The following is a 20276-nucleotide window of genomic DNA, read 5'->3' as shown; positions in this document are numbered from 1 at the left end:
AGCACACTCAAAACAACAAAAAATATGACTCAGACAGACTCGGACTAATTACTGCCAACGCTTTACAAAATGTTCACAGACTATACTATCAGGCAGTGAAAGAGAAGGCTCTGGCCTGATTTTATGAGGGCCGGAGGTAAGGCATTTTCTATGGATGACTTCAGCACCTTGTTTTGTCCGGTAAAATAATATATGCCAATGGTGAGTACAAGCAGGTGTAATGGCCCTGACTTGGCCAAAAACTGAAATCCACATTGGCCAAATATTAGGGCAGTTTGGACTGTGCATAGAGCCCCCTTGTTTTAAAAATAATTTGCAATTTGCAAAAAAATAAATAAATAAATAAATAAAAAATAATAAAATAATTTGCAATAAATGAAACTACGAAGAAGTCATCTTTGTTTCTTCCAATTCTCCCTATATATATATATATATATATATGTATCAGACCCTCCAGCAGATTTTTATGATTGTTGCAGCCTAAAATCCCTGATGTTGCGGCAGCTTTTGTGAAAAAGCGCCTAAAAGTTAATTATAAAAAAAAAAAAAATTACACTCTCAAATTGCAACTCTTTTAAGTGTGACATGCACTAAGAAAATACTGCACCATCACCATATAACATGTTGTTGCCCATCATTTAACTTGAATAGAACTGTGAAACACAAAATTAACTGGTCCTTCCTGCTCACAATAACAGGTATTTGTGCATTGTTTTAAAAATACTTCAGAATAAATTGACATTTTTCAGGAAAAATTATAAACTTAAGTGGTAAATGGCGTATACTTGTATAGCTCTTTCTACCCTCCTTCGAGGGCCCAAAGCGCTTCACAGTCACAGACCCATTCACACATTCACACCCTGGTGGTGGCTCCGCTGCCGAACACTGGCGCCAACCTCCCACCAGAGGCAATTCGGGGTTCAGTGTCTTGCCCAAGGACACTTCGACACATAGGCGGGCAAGACGGGAGTCGAACCTGCTCGCTTCCGATCAGGAGTCGACCGCCCTACCGCTGCACCGCGGGAGTCGAACCTGCTCGCTTCCGATCAGGAGTCGACCGCCCTACCGCTGCACCGCGGCCGCCCCACTTAAATTTAAAAAAATTTAACATATAGAGATGAAGCCTCAGATCTCCATGTTATCCACAGAATCTTCCTCTTTTATACATTTCAAAAGCATTACTAGTGAGTCAACCAGCTGATCTGGTTTCTATTGCCAGGTGTCTTTACAGGTTTGTTATGGAAGAAGTTCTACATAGAATTATTTTCCCCTTTAGACTCTAAATTGTACCTCCTCCCCGCGCCAGCAATTGCGTTCAGTGCACCCCTACCCCACCGCATAGGTGATTCCGCACAGCACCACCCCAACCCTGCTGTTTGCGCGACTGTGCTTGCCCACACACGTGGCAGCGTGACCATTCACACGGGTCTTGAAGAGAAAAAAGTCAGAGAAGACTAAAGAGAGGAGAAAAAAATAGCACAGTTCCCAAGAAGAAGTCAGAAGGGAAAAATGTCACACAGTAGATTGGTCAAAGTTGCGGTAAAAATAAAAGGTTGCATGGTGCGCAACAAGTCTTGGGGTTTGCTTGAATTTGCGTTAATAATTTTAATAATTATTGTAATAATCGCAACATCCTGGTGGGTCTGATATATATATATATATATATATATATATATATATATATATATATATTCATATACGGTGCGGCCCTTTTGTCAAATTTTACAACCCATTGTGGCCTACGAGTGGAGAAGTTTGTCCACCCCTGATCTAGACAGTGAACCTCAGTAGTGCTGTCGTGCTAAAGATTGACTTTTTTTTTAACTCCTAAAATGTAATTTTCTGTATAATTTTTTACATTCTGTCTCTAAGGTCTACCTATGATGACCAAACTTTCCCACAAGGTTACTGCACGTCACATCATTGCAACTTTTATGTAAGTTATAGTGTTCAGTATATGGTATTTAAAGTTTCTACCTTTTATCCTTTCCAAACCTATTGACCTCCCAGTCCCTGTAATGGTTTCTGTGTCTCAGTTTTTTGCATAAGTTTTCCCATGTGATGCTATGTCATGCAATTGACAAAAGATTAGCATTGTCCGAAATAAAAGGTGTCGTTAAAGGCCGTCTGTCCAAGAGCAAATAAGTCAGTGATGATACTTAAAATAAACACGAGTGCTCACAAAGCCAGTTCTCAGCAGTTTCTGTCACCTTCAGGTGTTCAAATTGTACTTTGTAGAATATTGCTTTGGGGTAAAAGCCATTTTAATGCTTAAATTTGAGAAATTTGTGTTGGACAACAAACTTTTCATTGGCCAAAATTGTAATTTAATTGGAGCAAACTTTTTTTTCATAAAAACTTGCATATTTCTTAAATTTGAAAGTTAAATTATTTGTTAGCAGGATAGGAATTTATTTGACGAAAGCAGTTGCAGGCCTTCCTAACGTCACACCCTGAAATCCCTATCCACCCATCCCTGGGGTGATTTTGGTGTCATTATTTGTTGTGGATGGGGCTATTGTCTTAACACTTCCCTCCCCTCAGTTAAAATAGAAGACAGAGACAACAGGTGTCACAGCTTAACTTGGGACCTTACTGAAAACGTCAAGGAAAGTCCACCTAAAAGCAACACCTGAGAGCAAACCGCTAAAAGCCATCCTTCTGAGAAGGTTCACTGCTGAAGTTCTTGAAGTTCTTATCCCGTTTCTGACCTTCATTTGAAGACTACACAGGTGGGTTTAAATATCTTTTCATCCTATTTTTATTTAACTGATTATTTTGAACTTTTTTGTTGTTGTAATTAAACAATAACTTAAATATAGCAATGCTAAAACATCTATTTAACCAAACCAACACAATAGAACAGATCACGCAACAGATCTATTTAACCAAAACAGAATTTTGGTTAAATAGTTTCTGTTGATGGTGTTTTACTCTCTGTCTTACTCTAGTATGTTTTACTTTCTAATGGTGTGGCTTTCTAATTGTTTTACTTATTTAAATGGATACATTTGAACAAAAATGCCATTTTAAAGAATTTCTGTTTGATCATTTGAGTCTAAGCCAAATTACTATGCTTATGTTTGTATTTGGCTCCTTCTCTTTAAGGTATGGAAAAATACAGACCGCTGCTCTGTATCCTCTTTGTGACTTTGTCTTTGGGATGTATCAGGACCTCTGCTCAGAATACTACAGAAGGTTTGAGCACTACGCCAGCAGCAACGGTCTTACCTGTTTCTAATGGTATTGTTACAACTTCTGATAAAAACTTGGCACTTAATGTGACCCACGGCAGTATGGCAGCAGGTACAAACCTGAGCGTGGCAACAGGCTCAACCCAAAACGTAGGAGCAGCTATAACCCAAAGCATGGCACCAGGTACAAATCAGAGTGTGACAATGTCTGCAACCAAGAGTGTGGCAGTAGGCACAACCCAGAATGTGGCACCAGGTGCAACCCAGAGTGTGGCACTAGGTACAAGCCAGAGCATGACAGTGTCAGCAACCAAGAGTGTGGCAGCAGATACAAGCCATACCGTAACAATGGCTGCAACTCAGAGCCTAGCAACAGGTCCAACTCAAACTATGGCACCAAGAGCCAACCACACCATAACAATGGCTGCAACTCAGAGCCTAGCAACAGGCCCAACTCAAACCATGGCACCCGGAACCAACCACACCATAACAATGGCTGTAACTCAGAGCCTAGGAACAGGCCCAACTCAAACCATGGCACCAGGAACAAACCACACCGTAACAATGGCTGCAACTCAGAGCCTAGGAACAGGCCCAACTCAAACCATGGCACCCAGAACCAACCACACCGTAACGATGGCTGCAACTCAGAGCCTAGGAACAGGCCCAACTCAAACCATGGCACCAGGAACAAACCACACCGTTACAATGGCTGCAACCCAAAGCCTAGCACCAGCTCCCACACAGAGCGCCGTATTAAGTTCAGTCCAGACTGTGGCAGCAGCTGTAACACAGGATATACTGGCAGGAAACAATTCAACATCTCAGCCCTCCACAACAACAGCTCTGCCCGTTTCACCAAACATCACTGTGGAAACTCTCCCAGTAAGTGACTTCCATTTACAGGTGTCATTCGGTCCTATAACACAAGGCAGAATGACACCTTTTTCAATTATTAAAAAAAAAAAAAAAACAAAGACATTTATCCACACAATGTAATAGATTATTTCTTCTTTTAGGGGAATGTTTCCAGAAATGAATGTAGAAAGACACAACTGTGTGCAGCAGAGCCCTCTGAGTGTGACCCATCCAAAGACAAATCTTGCTTTTTTCTTGCTGCCCAGCGAAAGACTGGTCAGAACTTTAACTTTGCACTCTCAGGACAAACTGATGGCTACATTGCAGCAACTGTGTTGACTGCTGCCAATGGGGTATGTCATCTTTTATTATTACAATGGGTGTTGTTGTATTGACAGTGTAATAGTGTGTATTCTGTTTCTGCAGTTTACAGACATTAAAGTGTTGTTTTTGGATTTTTTTATCCCACAGAAGGCAGTCACCTATATCTGTGCAAACGAAAACAAGGAAGTGAGATTTTTCAGCGCCCTCTTGGAAAACGACAGACTAATTTTTACCAATGTAAGTTCTATAAATATCGTTCATACACTTCTTTTTGTTATTTTGTCTGATGAATTTCCCGAAGACTTTGTGTTTGTTATACTAATTATTACCAATGTTAGTCAATGTTTGTGCACTTTAGAGCAGCAGAATCTCACAGTTGGCTCCCATGAGACAGAATGGTGAAAAAATGGAAAACAATTATGTATTGAAAAACTGGTTTGCTAAAAGAAAGGCGTGAAAGTTGTATTTCACCCTGTAAACAATTTGGAAACTTACAGGATACCAGTGTCTCACTAGGAAAAAGACTCACCGACTCTGCAAGCCCCTCAGTCATTGAGAATGTTGCAATAATCTGGTATAGGCGTTAACCCCATTGTGACCTAATGAGGTAAAAATGTGGTTTACCAAAAAAAAAGTTTTTTGAGGGTGAGTTATATAACCTCAGGTTAAAACTATTGAACCAACATGGGTAATTTGATCTTTGGACACACAGTGTGTATATTTGTGTAAACTCCTTTTGTAAACTTTACTTTTGTTAATTATTTTATTGCTTTTTTAAACCTTTAAGTTTCTGAGCGGACAGAAATAAATAAGAGTAAAGATGAGGAGGTTTTGAAAAAACAAAGTTATTTTAAGAGGGAAAAAATAGATTTTGCTCAAGGTTTGTTATTTCTGGTACATCTATCATATAATAATTTAAACACTGTTAAATAACCCCACCCCGTCACCAATTCTAATTACTTTTATGAGATTATCTCTCATGTTTTTATAGATTTTGGCAAACTCTAAAGCCAAGTGACGGAAAAAAACACCACAACCAAACTGCTTGAAATTTAACCAATTGTGACCCCTACATGCCTCACCTTTGCCTTAGGCGTGTCCCATTAACAATGCAAGAATCAATTTTGTTACTGTTCTGGAAACCGAAGTTAACATCATTGAACATGCTTTATCCCTTGCATTTTCCCAAAATTTTGTAGTTGTAGTTATTTTTAATCAGATGAGACTTAAAGACCTATTTCTACAAATAACTTCCAAAGAACATTTTTCATCTGTTGCAATAATTTTAGGTTCTCTATTCTATATATATATATATATATATATTTTTTTTTTCTTTTCTGTAAAGTAATAACTATCAACCATTTGCAGCTCAGCGTAAACTCTGTGAAGGGCAAGGTCAACGGCAGAACAATCCAGTGCACGTTTTTGGCTACAGTACCAGACCCTCTAGTTTCTGGAACTTCTAGAACACGCAGAGCTACAGGCATCACCCTTTCGGTCTCAACAGGATCCTACAACGCAAGTAAGTAGACATCTGAGACGTCTCATTACAATGTATTAAAATTTATATTCATCTGTTGTATTACAGAATCAATTCAAGTATTACCTCAGGTAAATCATTTTTATAACCACACAGTTTTTTTTTCTCTGATATTTGTCACAGCTTCTAGTAGTGTGGGAACACCAACCCCAGTAATTTCGACAAAGGTTGACAACCTGACAGACATTAATGCCACTCTTGTCAACGAGATCTCCCCAAACACAACAGCTTCACCAGGAGAAAACATGACAGCTTTTCCTGTAACTACCAGCTCTGCTGCAATGGTTCCACTTCTTCAGGTAAGTGGAATCAAAAAGCTGACCAAAATATGCTTGGGCAATGGAATGACATGACGTATGTCACATATAAGTATATATTTTTTTGCAGACAGATGTCTCTAACACTGGCTGTGGTTCTGAAAAACTATGTGCAGCTGAGCCCTCTTCGTGCAACCCTGCTTCTGGAGGCACCTGCTCCTTTTTGTCTGCTAAGCAGAAAAATGGACAGATCTTTTTCTTTGAGCTTTCAGGACTGTCAGATGGTTACATCGGCTCTGTCTTTTCTCCTACTGCTGCTCAGGTATGATTGTCGATTGTCGGTACCCTTGTCAAGCATAATCTTATATTTAAAGAGTTTCATGTATAAATGAGTCTGGTTTTACGATACAGGGAAACAACGACTCAGCCTACGTGTGTGCCAACAGCAATGGTGCAGTTAAATTCATAACTGCTGTACTCAACGAAAACGCATTAACTGAGACATTGGTGAGTTCAAATGATATGGAAGGACTGTTATAGTTTTCTGTGGCCGAAGAAATGTAAACACACTTGTGTAGTACTATTTTACCTGTTGATACTCAAGGAGATTTTATGCAGCTTTTCATTCCCACACTACAGCAATGTGTTATTTCTTGCCTCATACTCTTCTGCAGCTGAACGTGACGTCTGGCTCTGTGAAGGGCAAGGTTAATGGAAGAAAAATCCAGTGTGTATTTGAGGCCACACTTCCAGATACCACTAATCGAGCAGCAGGTTACTCAGTGTCAATCTTAAGTGGAACTTTCAATCTCAGTAAGTATAGTCTAAGGCTCCCATTGATCTGTAACTTGTATGTTGCTTTCCCTTTCTAACAATCTATTATTTTAATTCAGGTTCTGGAGCTTTAGGAACTCCTGAAATCCTTCTGAGAACCAATGTCGTAAACCTGACGGACCCTACAGCTAACATCACCAACCTTTCCAACACCAATGATACAAATTCTGCAGTCGTGCTTCACCACCAACCTTTAACAAAAGGTACTCAAAGCGATGCATGGCTTTCAGAACAGCACAAACATTTTGTACCAAACATAACCTGTCTTTTTCCCCTTTTCCCTTTAGTTCTGCTAGTTCCTGTTGGTGTCCTGGCTCTCACTATCCTAGGACACTGATTTGGACCATTTCTCATCCATCAAGAAATAAATGTACACTTTGAAGCCAATTCAGATTATTCTTTGTAGATTTTCTTTAAAGTCAATTTCTGGATTATTTTAAGATTTGTCAAATGTTGTACCAGTACAAAACAATGAAGAAGAGTTCAATGACTTGTGTGCAAGTATTTAAATGCATGAATGTTGTATCTCTGCTCCTTCAAAGAGGTATATTAAAACTCCATTTTGGATATTACAGAAAGCTTTGCCACTGTTACAGGTATTTAAGAGTTACAAGCTAAATTTATGTGCTTTTGACATGAACATGCAGTTTTTATAAAGGCTTATAACTTTCTGACCCTGGAAATGTTACCTTATAGATGGGGAAAAGGGTAGAAATTGATCATTTATGATTTAGTGGTTGAGACAGAAAGTAAAATGTTTACAACCAAAAAAGTTTGTATGTCTTCATAGTGAACAAAAACAACTGTGCATATTTTTAATATGGAGAACAGATAATAGTTATACACTCTAACTGGATGCCCTAGCATTTTGCCCCAACATTTTGAACATATTTATTTAAAAATTGTATTCTGCTCTGAGGCTTCTGCAAATAAATGAATTGTTTTTTTTGTCAAAACTCTGTGTATTTTTTCTCTTACCTTTTTGCTGTTTATTATCATTCTACCCATTCCATTGCTTCAAGATAATGATAAGATTTTTTGAATGGCTTAAGGTGTTTTAAGTGGTAAATTTGAAAATAAATGAATAAAAAAAATGATGGCAAAAGTAAAAGTTGTTTCTGCCAATGACAGATCATTTGTATGAAAAAGCCATGGATGAATGCATCTGCAAAGTGACACTGCTTGTGAAAGTTTTAAATAGAAACCAGTGTAACCAGTGGGAATTTAATGAAGCGTCTCAAAAGCTTTTAAGAAGCCACATAAACCATAAAAGCTGCAAAAAAAAAAAAAAAAAAAAAAAATTCTACTTATACTGCTGTGTATTAAATAACAAAACTTAAGTTTTGCTGAAAAAGGATTCAGGGATGCACTTTGCTTGATAACTCAGTTGACCTCTTTGCTGGGTTTCTTTTTTATTTTGCAGATTGACTATGTAAAGAGTTGGAAAGAGCTACAGAAAATGTCTTACTTTCGGCTCCAGCAAAATTAAGCCAATTCACTCTGCATTTTTTTTTCCAATATTGACGTCGCCATATTGGGGAGTTGATAATGATTGATGATAGTGATTGACCTGAGTCCGTCGGAGTCAACGTTTCTAAGACAACTATTGCCGCCAGTCAGGGGTGAGCTTGTTCTAGCTCAACACCCCTTCCACTGAAAGCGGCCTCTAGAGAATCTGTCAACCATACCTTTGAAGTGGGGGCCAGCGGGCAACACATGATTGGTCAGTTTATAACTTTTTGTCATTATATTTTTTCTTTATTCCAAGTTATTTAAATTAGTACCTGTCTATGGAATTTTGGGTTTTTGGAGTTGGCGGTTCTTCCTGCTTGGAATGTGAGGGGTCATTGAGTCCAGTTTCCTTATACAGTCAATAGTGTCAAAAGGAGATAGTTTCGCCAGATAATGAGTTCCGTTATTATTTTAACCCATTTGTCTGTATTTACTTGGGTTGTCAAAATGGTTGAATGTTTTTTTTAGTATTGGTTGATCTCTTAGGGCATCCTCACAGACCTTCCTTTGGTGTCATGTTTTTTATTCCCCTCTTATTCCAGTGGTGCAGTTTTAAAGCGTATTGTGATATAATTAAAGATAATAGAAAATATTAGTTTGACTATGTACACTAAAGACTGATCTTTTGTAATGTTTTTGAATGAGCACATATTTGTTTTTGCAAACTTACTGTATCAACTTTCCTTCATGCTTGTGTCATCATGAAAGGAGATGTCATTGAATAGTAACCAGGAAGTAAAAATCTCTGTCACTCAGGGATAGTTTCTGTGGTTCCTTTAAAAATGAAATCTAATACCTATGAAATGTTCCTCCTTTATTTTTGCATTTTAAATTAAAATCTTGCTCCAAGCAAATGTAGCAGTGTAATTCAGGTAGTTGTTTTAAGTTTTTTAAAGTTTGTTCCTTCAGGTTATGATTTCTTGCTAGAAAAGGTATCATGAGATCTCTAAATTCCATAACTGCTCTATGGTTAGTACAAGAACCCACCAGGTGTTGATCACATGCAGTGGAATTTCTTCTTTTTTGTAGTTGTTTCCTTTAAATTAAGTGTTGTATTTTGTTGTTGACTTAGACTACGAGGATATCTAACAAAAACTGTGTGCTGCTGATCATACTTTCCTGCTCCTTAGCATCTGCCAAAATTTAAGTGGTCAAATTTGTAACTTTGAGCTTTCGGGACTGTCAAGTGTTTACAACGCCTTTGTCTCATCACTGTTGATCCCAGTCATTAAAGATTACGCCGTAAGACATAATCATGAGAACATTTTGTCTGAGGACAAATATGTGAACAAGTACTGAATTCAAGTTTTCCAATGCAAAGGTAATGATGACTTTGCATATTTGTGTGCCACCAACAGTGATGATTAAATGGAGCGGAAGTCAGCGGACTGACCATTAATGCTTTTGCCAGAGTAGTGACGAAGACAAAATTTGCATTTTGAACCTCATATTTCTGTAGTTAACCAAAAACAAGCGTAGATGAGTTCGGCAAAAAAATCCTTTAATTTTTCAATTTTTTTCTCCATAAACAGGTGCCAGTGAATAAAAGCCTTCCGAGAAGAAGGTCATTTGAAAAATTCACCACCACTTTATTTTTATTTTTGGATTATCCTTATTCTAGTCATCTCTGAAAATGGGCAGCAATACAGATGTTACATCTTGTTTGTATGCTAATATTTGAAACTTATACTTTTTTTTAACTTTTCAATTTTTTCTATACATAGCAGTTTTACCCCACCAATAAATGCTCATTTTTGTTTTTCAAGTGAACATTTTACACAAATGTACAGTTTCAGTGAATATTGTGGAAGGAGGTTCCTTCATCCCAGAAGGAAAAGGAAGTTAAAAAATATCACAAAAAAACACTGATTTTTATCATGTCATGTCGTAATTCCCTATCTCCTGATCTAATAAAACATCCAGATGTAAAAACTCCTGATGGTCTGGTCTCTTGGTTGTTCCCTCCCTTCTGTTTAAATACAGGCACACACAGAACAGGGGCCATTACTCCAGCTGGCATCCTTTTGGGCACATCAGGAACATCTAACAGTTCAGGACTATTATTACCTGGGACTCCTCTGCTTCTGCTATTACTACTTCTTCCTACTGTAGAACGGAAAACAAGTTCAGGTAGGATAAAAAAAATGTAAAGCCTTTTAGTGTAACATATTTAAAAAAAGAAAATAAAAAAAACTACTGACATTTAACTAATCTTTTTTTAAGCTTTATTTTGAAAAAATGTTAAAGGAATAGAATTAACAATTTAAAAGTATCTGCGCTATTTTAAATTTTTAAGAATAATATGGCTATTAATACATTTCAGCAAAACAGTTTTAAGGGCCAGAATTGGCAAATCTTAATTTTAATAAAAATGAAATATACACATTTTGCCAAAAACATATATTTACTGATTAACTGCAGACATTTAATACCAAATAACGGTGAACAAAAACCCCTGCATTTAATTTCTGTCAAATATAACTTAAGCCCTTATAGTTTGTATTTTCGATCGTGTAGCTGGATTTTTATTAAGTGTACAGAGTTGTTTTAATACGGTCGTGAATCTTCCCTTTTCCAAAGCATTACCTTAAATACAATAAAACTATATCAATATGTTTTAATGGCAGAACTATCTCATTGTTTTCTGAAATTGTTATCTGTATGATTTTCTCCAAGGCATGGACAAGTACAGATTGCTGCTCAGCGTCCTCTTTGTGACTCTGTCGTGGGGATGTATGAGGACAATAGCTCAGTTAACAACAAATCCAACCACCACACTACCAGAAAACACCACGGAACTAACAACAATCGCTGCAGATGAAACAACCACAAGCACCCCAACCGAAACAACCACAAACATCACAGCTGAAACGACAGTAAACATCACAGCTGAAACGACAGTAAACATCACAGCTGTAACAACAACAAACATCACGGCTGAAACAACCACAAGCACCCCAACCGAAACAACCACAAGCACCCCAACCGAAACAACCACAAACATCACAGTTGAAACGACAGCAAACATCACAGCTGTAACAACAACAAACATCACGGCTGAAACAACCACCAACATCACGACAGTAGCAGCAAATACTACACTTCCGGCCACAACAATTCCTCCAGTGTCACCAAACGAGACTGTAATTCCTCTTCAGGTGAGTAGTTTCAGGTACTCCTAGAGCCTCAGTACAGCACCAGGAGGAGACAGGATACCACTGAAGCCCTTACAGTTATGAACAAAACAGGAACATTTTTCTACTTCATGTAATGGTCTCCCCCTCTCCACAGGACACTGTTAACAACACTGCCTGTGGAGATTCACAGCTGTGTGCAGCAGAGCCCTCTAAGTGTGACCCATCTAGAGACACATCATGCTTCTTTCTTGGTGCCAAACTAATTGATGGTAACAACTTTGAGTTTGCACTCTCAGGACAGTCAGATGGCTACGTCGCAGCATCTGTGTTCAGTAATGCCAATGGGGTACGTCCTGTTTCAACACACTTCAGAGCACGGTTTGCCCAAATTCTAAATTTGTGTTTTTGTAAATGCTATTTTTCTGTTTACTTCGCAGAAAGAAGTGACTTATGTTTGTGCAAAAAGCAACGATAAAGTGAAGTTTTTTGGCACAATCAAAGAAAATGAGACACTGACCTTGGCCCCTGTGAGTTTTACGGTTATTCTTTGCACAGTCTGACTTTAACATTCAGTCTAATAGGCTTCCATTTGCATTCACCTTTACATGTTTGATACTCTTCACCAATTGCCATCAACAGTTAAAAGCTTAGACTTCTGAGGTCAAGATTACAAAAAAGGTATATATATAAAAAAACAACTTGAGTTTGGTCTTTAAGATACCAATAAACGCAGGACCGATGGCTATTGGCTCTTAAAAAAAACACAACCAGACAAGATAAGAAAGAAAAAAAGGCAACAGTGTTTTTGAGTGTAGGAAGCCAAACAGGAACATTGACTCAGGAAATAAACTGAAAGTGAATGTAAAATGAAAGCAGTCAATCATGGCATTGTATGACCGGCAGGCTCCACCACCCACCCCCCTTCTGACCTGCCCTCAATTGCTGAGTGGCTGCTACACAACCCTCAATCTTCCCTTTTTCCCCTCACTACCCTGATTAGTGCTGGGGATGACAAATTAAAAAAGAAAAAAAAAAAACTTTCAAAATGACAGCTTCCCTGTTAGTTGGATCACCAAAGCAACAATTTCACTTTTTGGTTGCCTTGGGGTGGCAAACAGGTCTATGTAACTTTTAGGAGAGTTAGCAAGGGTGAATTTTTGTAATTCCTTGGCAACATAGTTTTTTGGTTTTTTTGTTAACCAAGCCCACATTCCTAATATATTCATTTTGTGTGTCATACAATTTTAGTAAGCTCCAGCCAATAACTATCAAATTTCCTTAACAGGGAAATCCCATATTGCGAACTTGCCTTGTGAATGCTGTTCGAAATCTACAACTTTTAATTTGGCATTTTTTTCCCAATAAGTTTATCAATGCTTGAGGAGTTAGAAGGCAGCGGATAAAAATACCTGGGAGTTTAAATTTGTAGCACGCACTGTAGACATTTTTTTTCTTGACACTCCAAAATGGGAGCCTCTTCTTAAGGTCAAAGATTGAAGTTGTTTTTATTGTTTTTTTAATGTACAGCGCCTTGTTTGGCCAATGGCCATTTGAAGGCACTATATAAATAAATAAAACTCAAACTTAACTTAAATAAATTCCGGTGGTGGTTGTAGACTTCACCTGGCAGAGTATGTGTGAAATTCTTTGATGATTATTCGTACAAACATTTTTAACTCAAATTCCCCACTGTCCCAAACTTTTAGTGGTCTATAGCTAGAACAGCAATGCAGGGGTCACCTTTTTAAAATGATCCATACTTTGAAGAGAGGCTTGATATTTTACCCGAAAATCCTGTTAAGTAATTTAAATGGATTAAATGTGTACTATCTTCTACAGCTTCACGTGACCTCTGTGAAGGGCAAGGTCAACGGTACAACAATCCAATGCACATTCCTGGCCACAATTCCAGACCCTCTTGATTTAATAACTAGAGCACGCAGAGCAACCGGCGTCACTATCTCACTTTCAACCGGATCATTCAACACAAGTAAGTCAATATTTGCAATGAGTTCCAGGAAGGCGATGATAGATTTCATATATATATATATACACTCGTATATAATATTCCCAAATAATCTTCTTTCTTTTGTTTCTATCAGCTTCTGAAACTTTGGGAACACCAACTGCAGTACTAAGAGCAGACGTTGTGGACCTAGCACAGCCTAATACCACAGTTGTTAATACAATTACCACAACAACTAGCCCCATTACTACCTTGGCTCCTACAGTAGCAGTGTTAGAAGTAAGTGATGAAAAATGTTTAAAAAGTTGAGGGTATGGAATGACATTGTATGTGACATTGATAAATGTATTTTACTTTGCAGACAGTTGTCTCTAACACCAGCTGCGGCACTGAAAAACTATGCGCAGCTAAGCCAACATCTTGCAACCCTGCTGCTGGAGGCACCTGTTCCTTTTTGTCTGTCAAGCAGAAGAGTGGTCAGATCTATTCCTTTGAGATCTCAGGACAGTCAACCGGTTACATAGGCTCTCTTTTATCCATTGACGCTACTTGGGTATGTCAGTCTTTGTTATCCAAGAAATTATCAACTGAAAGCAACCTAAAAAAAATATGTGTATGAAGATAATTGCATAAACAACTATCATGCCTGGTTTCCAATGCAGGGTAACGGTGACTCTGCCTATTTGTGTGCCAATAACAATGGAAGAGTCACATTCATAACTGCCCTTTATGATGGGACTCAGCTGAATCGAAGCCCAGTAAGTTTATTTTTTCTTATTGGAGTGGTATTGGTGTCAATTTCATTGTACCTAAGCCAAAGTTTATGTTGAATTAAAAACAAGAGTGATGTGTATTTATATAGAGCTCCTTACCTTCACTGAGTCCCGAAGAACTTTCCAGTCACAAGTCCAATTCACCTGTACACACACTTTTTCTTAATGAGAAACAACTACAAGGACATCTTCCAATTAGGCTTCAGACAACATCACAGCACTAAGATGGCTCTGACCAAAGTGACCAATGAAATATTTTTTTAAACACATACAGTCGAAATATGCCTGAGCCAATTTTATTGGATTACAATGCTGCATTTAATGCTATATTCCATAAACTACTGAAAAACTGGCTTCAAACTGGATCAAAATGTACTTAGAAAAAAAAAACTGTCTCAATTAGTAACTTCACATCTGAGCCAACAGAAGTTTTATGTGGAGTTCCCTCAAATTTGTCCTGGGGCCACCTCTACTTAGTATCTGCAAGCTCACAACGGCCCAGGTTATAAATAACAATATTAGTTACCGTAGTGATGCAGATGACACAGATATATGTTAAATTGACACCAGGAGACCGTGGTGCTGTACAGGCTCTTGGTAAATGCATTGAGGACATTAATGACTGAATATGTCATAACTTATTTAAGTTAAATAAAAAGTAAAACTTGTGTTTAGGGCTAAATTGTTACAGGACTTTGATCTATTTATCTAAAACAAGCAACCAGGCCAGAAACTTGGGTGTAGTGATGGACGCAGACCTACTTTTTGATAAACACAAACTTCTTGTTCACCTTTCGTCTTATCCCATTTTTGGGTTGCCACAGCGAAACAGCACCCACTGTTTTGCAGCAGTAATTTGGCAGAGTTTTTACACTGGATGCCTTTCCTGATGCACTGTCTGCACGGGGGTAGACTTTAAAGTTCTGTTACTGGTTTATAAAGCTTTGGTTAGCTTAGCACCAAAATACATGACTGACCTTCTGACCCAGTAGGTACCAGCCAGACCTCTCCAATCATCTGGATCCGGTATTTTTATCAGTTCTTAGAGTCCAGACCAAACATGGAGAGGCTGAATTCAGTTTCTATGCTCCGCATATCTGGAATAAACTTCCAGAAGATCAGCTATGACACTCAGTGTATTTAAATCCAGCTTAAAGACCAACTTGGTCTCAGCTGATTAGTTTATATTCAAAAGTTTACATCTGCACTGTTTATCTATGCTTAATTTAAATTAAGTTCTTTTTTACTTTATTTGAATCTTGTTTTTAAGATAACACTCAAAATTTGTTTTTTTCATTGTTTCGTTCAATGTTTCATGTAAAGCTCTTTGAATTGTCTTTGTACATGAAATGTGCTATACAGATAAAATTTCCTTGCCTTACTGATGGAGCTCATGCACGGCGCCTCTCAGCTGAACCTTGTTTTATTTTTTCCTGCAGCTGAATGTGACGTCAGGATCTGTGGCAGGCAGAGTTGATGGAAGCACAATCCAGTGTACATTTGAGTCCACACTTCCAGATACCAATACTCGAGCAGCAGATTACGCAGTCGCTGTCATCAATGGGACCTATGACATTCGTAAGCACCATCAATGTCTGAGATTTTGACTTTTCATGTCACAATGCAAACAAAACAGATTTTTTTAAAGTGTGTTCTTAATTAAGGTACTGGAGCTTTGGGAATTCCCTCAATTTTATTCAACACCAGTATATTAAACCTGACTGATGTTGCAAATAGCTCTCCTGGTGTGGTGCCAAAACAGCAATCCCTACTGCATGGTAAATAATATCTGCTTTTCAGTTGGATGTAGTTAATAGTTAAAAATACACAAGTACTTCAGGTTTGTTCTTTTCTCTTTCAGTTCTGGTCCTCAGTGCCGGTGTTCTGAGTCTCACCATCCTGACAGGACACTGATTCACATTAAACTTCAAAGTCAGGCCTGATCCTAACCCTTGGGCAAGTGCTCCAAAAGGTTCATTTACTGGAGACACACAATGAACAAAATGCATGTTTTTCTACTCATATCTGAAATGATTATGCTTTAAATTATGAAGCCAATGTCGGCTGATTTTATATAACTGATCTCATTTATTCTTTTTAATTTAAAGAATTGACACAAATGTATTGTCTCGTTTTGATTCATTTATTGTTGAACCCAAGAAAGGCAAAGTATAAATCAATAAACTCTGATTTCAGTAAAAGTGTCATAAGCAGAGGTTAACTTCAATAACTTAAAAATTTGCTGGAGTACTTTTTTACTGTTTTCTATGGACTAAATGTGTGTTTATTTAAAGAGCACTGAAAGTTAAAGTTGGTTGAACTTTGACCAATTAGGGACTCGGATTTGGTAATAACAAATAGATAACGTCCGTTCTTATTAACGGAAGTCCCAACTGTTTGAAAATGTATTATGTAAGAGAAGAATTATAGTTTGTGTGCTGCTGAAATTCTATGACACCAAGTCTTTCATAAATCGAAATAGAGCTGTGAAAGAAAAAGCCTGGAGCAAGAGTCACCAGATTTGCACCTCTTTAACATTTCACACCAAGCCTTTTCCAACTGTAGGTGGCGTTCATTTGCTAGTTAATAGTAGAAAAAAAAGAAGTCCCTCCCTCTTTGTCTAGTGTGAACATCACAGGCTAAATGATTGTTCAAAAATGTACATTTTGCTCGTTCTTGAACCCCCGTCCCGTTCACAGTGTGTCCGTAGCTTTGGACTGATTCAAATTACATTTTACATCTTGTAACATCTGTGTCACAAGATTCTGTCCTGCATTGATTTGCAATTCTTTCTCCTTTTTTTCTCCATACTGCTTATTTTCACAAATATAACTTTTTGTTTCACTTTCATGGGAATAATAATACCCAGCTTTACATCTCTGCCCAAGCAACATCTGCTGTCCCTCCCTTACAGCTTACTGAATGCTTTCATGAATTGAAGTACTAGTATGCATGCAATTTTCTTAAAAAAATATGATGAAAAAAGTTTTACTTTTTAGTACCAAATCCACATTAAACAAAGCTTCCACATAATAAGTGGTTGTCAACAGTTCATTTGTCTCTCCCTAACCTCGTGGTAAGAGTCTGGGTGTCGTCCATACCAAAACCCAGTTTCTTATGATTCATTCATTAGCAGCATCCCCTGGTCTGCCTACTTTGGTCTCTGTAACATCAACTATCTATAACCATCCCTGCTTACTCCCCACAAGGCAACTGCAAACACTTGCAAATCACATAATCCCTTTAGCGGTCATGAATTTGCTGGAACCTTTCCCAGCTACTGTTAGGTGAGGGTGCAGTATACCCTGGACAAGTCGCCAGTCTTTTGGAGGGTCACACACTCACACTCACATTCATTCCTTAGAATAATTTAGAATAAATTAAAGCAGAGGTTTCAAACTAATTTACGGTCAGTGGCCATATAAAACCCATCTGATCTCAAGTGGGCCAGACCAGTAACATTATAGCAAAAAAAAAAACTATGCTCAACTCGGAATCTGTAGCTTTGTTTTTGCTTTGTTTTTTCTCAGGTGGAAAAAAATGCCTCAACTGACAAAGTTCCCATAGTAAACTCAAGAGGGGGATGCCTAAGAAATAAAAGTGCAAAGTAATAAAAAATGTATTCATTTAGGAATCATATAACATACTGTGCTGTATGATTTGGCTACATCAGATAAAAAAATAAATGTATAGCTCAGGCCTACTGAACCTTGCCTACCAAGAGGTAAATACTGCATAATAATCTTTTCATGGTAAAACCAAAGTACATTATTTTCAAAGAACTGCATTATTGTTAGACTGAAAACATTTGCAACATTAGAATTTTGAATTAACGTCACTTTCTTTCTAATTTACATCAACAACAGCTGGCTTTCAAAACAGAGAATGCCTGTTTATAAAGAGAGGTCTGTCCAAACATGGAAAACATGTTTGCAGAATTGTGTGTTAATCACCTGGCAAGAGATTTTGGTAAAATGTGCCTAAGCTGTGAGTCAATTATCTAAAGTTGGATGTCTATGGGCATAACAGGTAAATTGACTGTAAGCCAAAAAAGGCAAATACCTTCTCAAGTTTTCTGAGGCCCTGAAATCTGTGCTTGAACTGTTCTTTTATCTTTGTTTTTAACCAGATTAGCAGTGGCCTGCACGCAGTTACGAGATGTGGGGAATGTGCAATGTCACCATTCAAGAGCTATGTCTCCCATAGTCACAGCTCCAACTTTGATTTGCACATGCCATTGCAAAACTGTGTGATGACTCTTAAGCGATCTGCATCATTTTGTTAAGATTATTCAGGTGGTGTGTATATCCACCATGAACGCCACATCTCTTACCCATTCAATTCAAATGCAGACCAGCCCTTTTTCTCCATGAACTCCCAAGTTTCCTCTTGTAGTTCAAATAAGTACTTGAGTACAGCACCTTGACTTAGCCACCACACTTCAGTGTGGTATGGTAAGCCGACTGGAATATGATAATCATTGAGAAAGCAGCCAAACTGACTAACATTGAGACCTTGCGCTCAGATATCATTTACTATTTGATAACCATACTTGATAACATAACATGATCCATTTTTTGTGTTTTACAACACAATGCTTCCTGGTGCAAAACACAAAAAAATGACCAATAATCTTTTCCTCCATTGGCAGCCTCCACCTGCCTGAAATTTGTGGCAACACCTGCCTTCTTCCTGACCACTGGGAAACTTTTCCATCAGGGTCAAAGTCTCATCAAAACCTAATCAACAGCAACCACAAATGCAATAAATAACCAGATCATGCCCTCCATTTGGCCGCCCAAGTCTCGTGGGAATTCGTGTATCCTATCTGCAATTGCATTCCTTTACAGACTTGTGTTGGCAAAGGCAGACTGATTTGATTTTCAGAGCACCCAAGGTCACCATCTGAAAATGGTTTGGATATTTGCACAAACTCGTTTCCAATGAAATAGCTAGCTTTCACTGCTCCATCACGGAAGTCATGGTTGCAGTAAATGCAGACTGTTTAGTCTAGCTAATAGTTGGTTAACCTTCCCTTTTCTTAGCTGCCTCTTTAAAAGGGGAAACTGTTCTTTATGAAGTGGTGACAAATGTTATATTCTTTGAGTACTGTGACCTGTTAATTTGATACCAAGCACACTGGCTTTACATCCTGCTTTGTGAATAAATAATACTCTTTATTTTTCCTGGATAACTCTGCAGTCCACGCCTACCTTTTTTCTTCTTGATGACATTTTGGAAATTGGAGTGTCACTGCTGATAGTTTTAAAAGCAACCTAAGAGCAGTGAGGCTCACGGGACACAAAACTGCAAACATCAATGAACTTTATGAAAACAGAACGCACATTTGATGTGCTGTACTAGTATCATAAAGTACTTATAAGCAAAATCTAAGTTACACACAATTTTGATGTACAGGTGATGCTTGTTGTGTACTCCTTCTGGTATCACAACTTGCAATTAAAAGAACGGGAAGCCAAGTTGAGCTGCACACGAGTATTTTAATTCGCCATCTTTCACATACATACGTTAGGGACAAAAAAAAAATCATAATACATAGCAATGCTGTTGTATGATGTGCTTCTTTACTTTCTGTGCGTAAATGCTGCACTTAAGGGATGATGCATACATTTTTGTTTGTCTATTTTTTGTGGCAGTTTGACAACAAAGCAAAGTACAATAGTCTGTACAACTCATGTAGCATGACACAAACTACACAGTCAGGATGCATGCAGGATTGGTAATTTTTTTGGTCAAAGACTTTTGAGTATCCACCCATAAGAACATCCATACCTAAAGCATAATATAATCCATGATGATATACAGAGCATCGTCTTCACACATTTTGCATCCGTTAACTCACCAACATTTTATGCAAAAC

At 37.9% G+C, this 20276-nt stretch overlaps 2 protein-coding genes across 2 annotated transcripts; both read left to right on the top strand.

Annotated features, from left to right (window-relative positions):
• The first annotated feature begins 2421 nt into the window (after positions 1-2421).
• LOC112155899 (flocculation protein FLO11) lies at positions 2422-8308 on the top strand. The gene is made up of 11 exons (XM_024287934.2): positions 2422-2732; positions 3109-4079; positions 4214-4405; positions 4524-4613; positions 5745-5898; positions 6040-6215; positions 6304-6495; positions 6585-6680; positions 6848-6986; positions 7067-7210; positions 7295-8308. Exons 2-11 carry the CDS (start codon positions 3111-3113, stop codon positions 7342-7344), a joined length of 2202 nt encoding a protein of 733 aa, XP_024143702.1. The 5' UTR covers positions 2422-2732; positions 3109-3110; the 3' UTR covers positions 7345-8308.
• A 1240-nt stretch (positions 8309-9548) lies between these two features.
• Positions 9549-16596, top strand: LOC112156279 (putative cell agglutination protein SPAPB2C8.01). The gene is made up of 12 exons (XM_036216542.1): positions 9549-10649; positions 11196-11338; positions 11483-11677; positions 11811-12002; positions 12094-12183; positions 13496-13646; positions 13759-13901; positions 13984-14175; positions 14285-14380; positions 15835-15973; positions 16060-16173; positions 16257-16596. Exons 1-12 carry the CDS (start codon positions 10397-10399, stop codon positions 16307-16309), a joined length of 1761 nt encoding a protein of 586 aa, XP_036072435.1. The 5' UTR covers positions 9549-10396; the 3' UTR covers positions 16310-16596.
• The last annotated feature ends 3680 nt before the right edge of the window (positions 16597-20276 follow it).

The sequence above is a fragment of the Oryzias melastigma genome, linkage group LG18, assembly GCF_002922805.2.
Source record: "Oryzias melastigma strain HK-1 linkage group LG18, ASM292280v2, whole genome shotgun sequence".
NCBI classification, from domain to species: Eukaryota; Metazoa; Chordata; class Actinopteri; order Beloniformes; family Adrianichthyidae; genus Oryzias; species Oryzias melastigma.
Note: the sequence above shows the minus strand (reverse complement) of the source record. Positions and strands in the feature narration are given on the sequence as shown.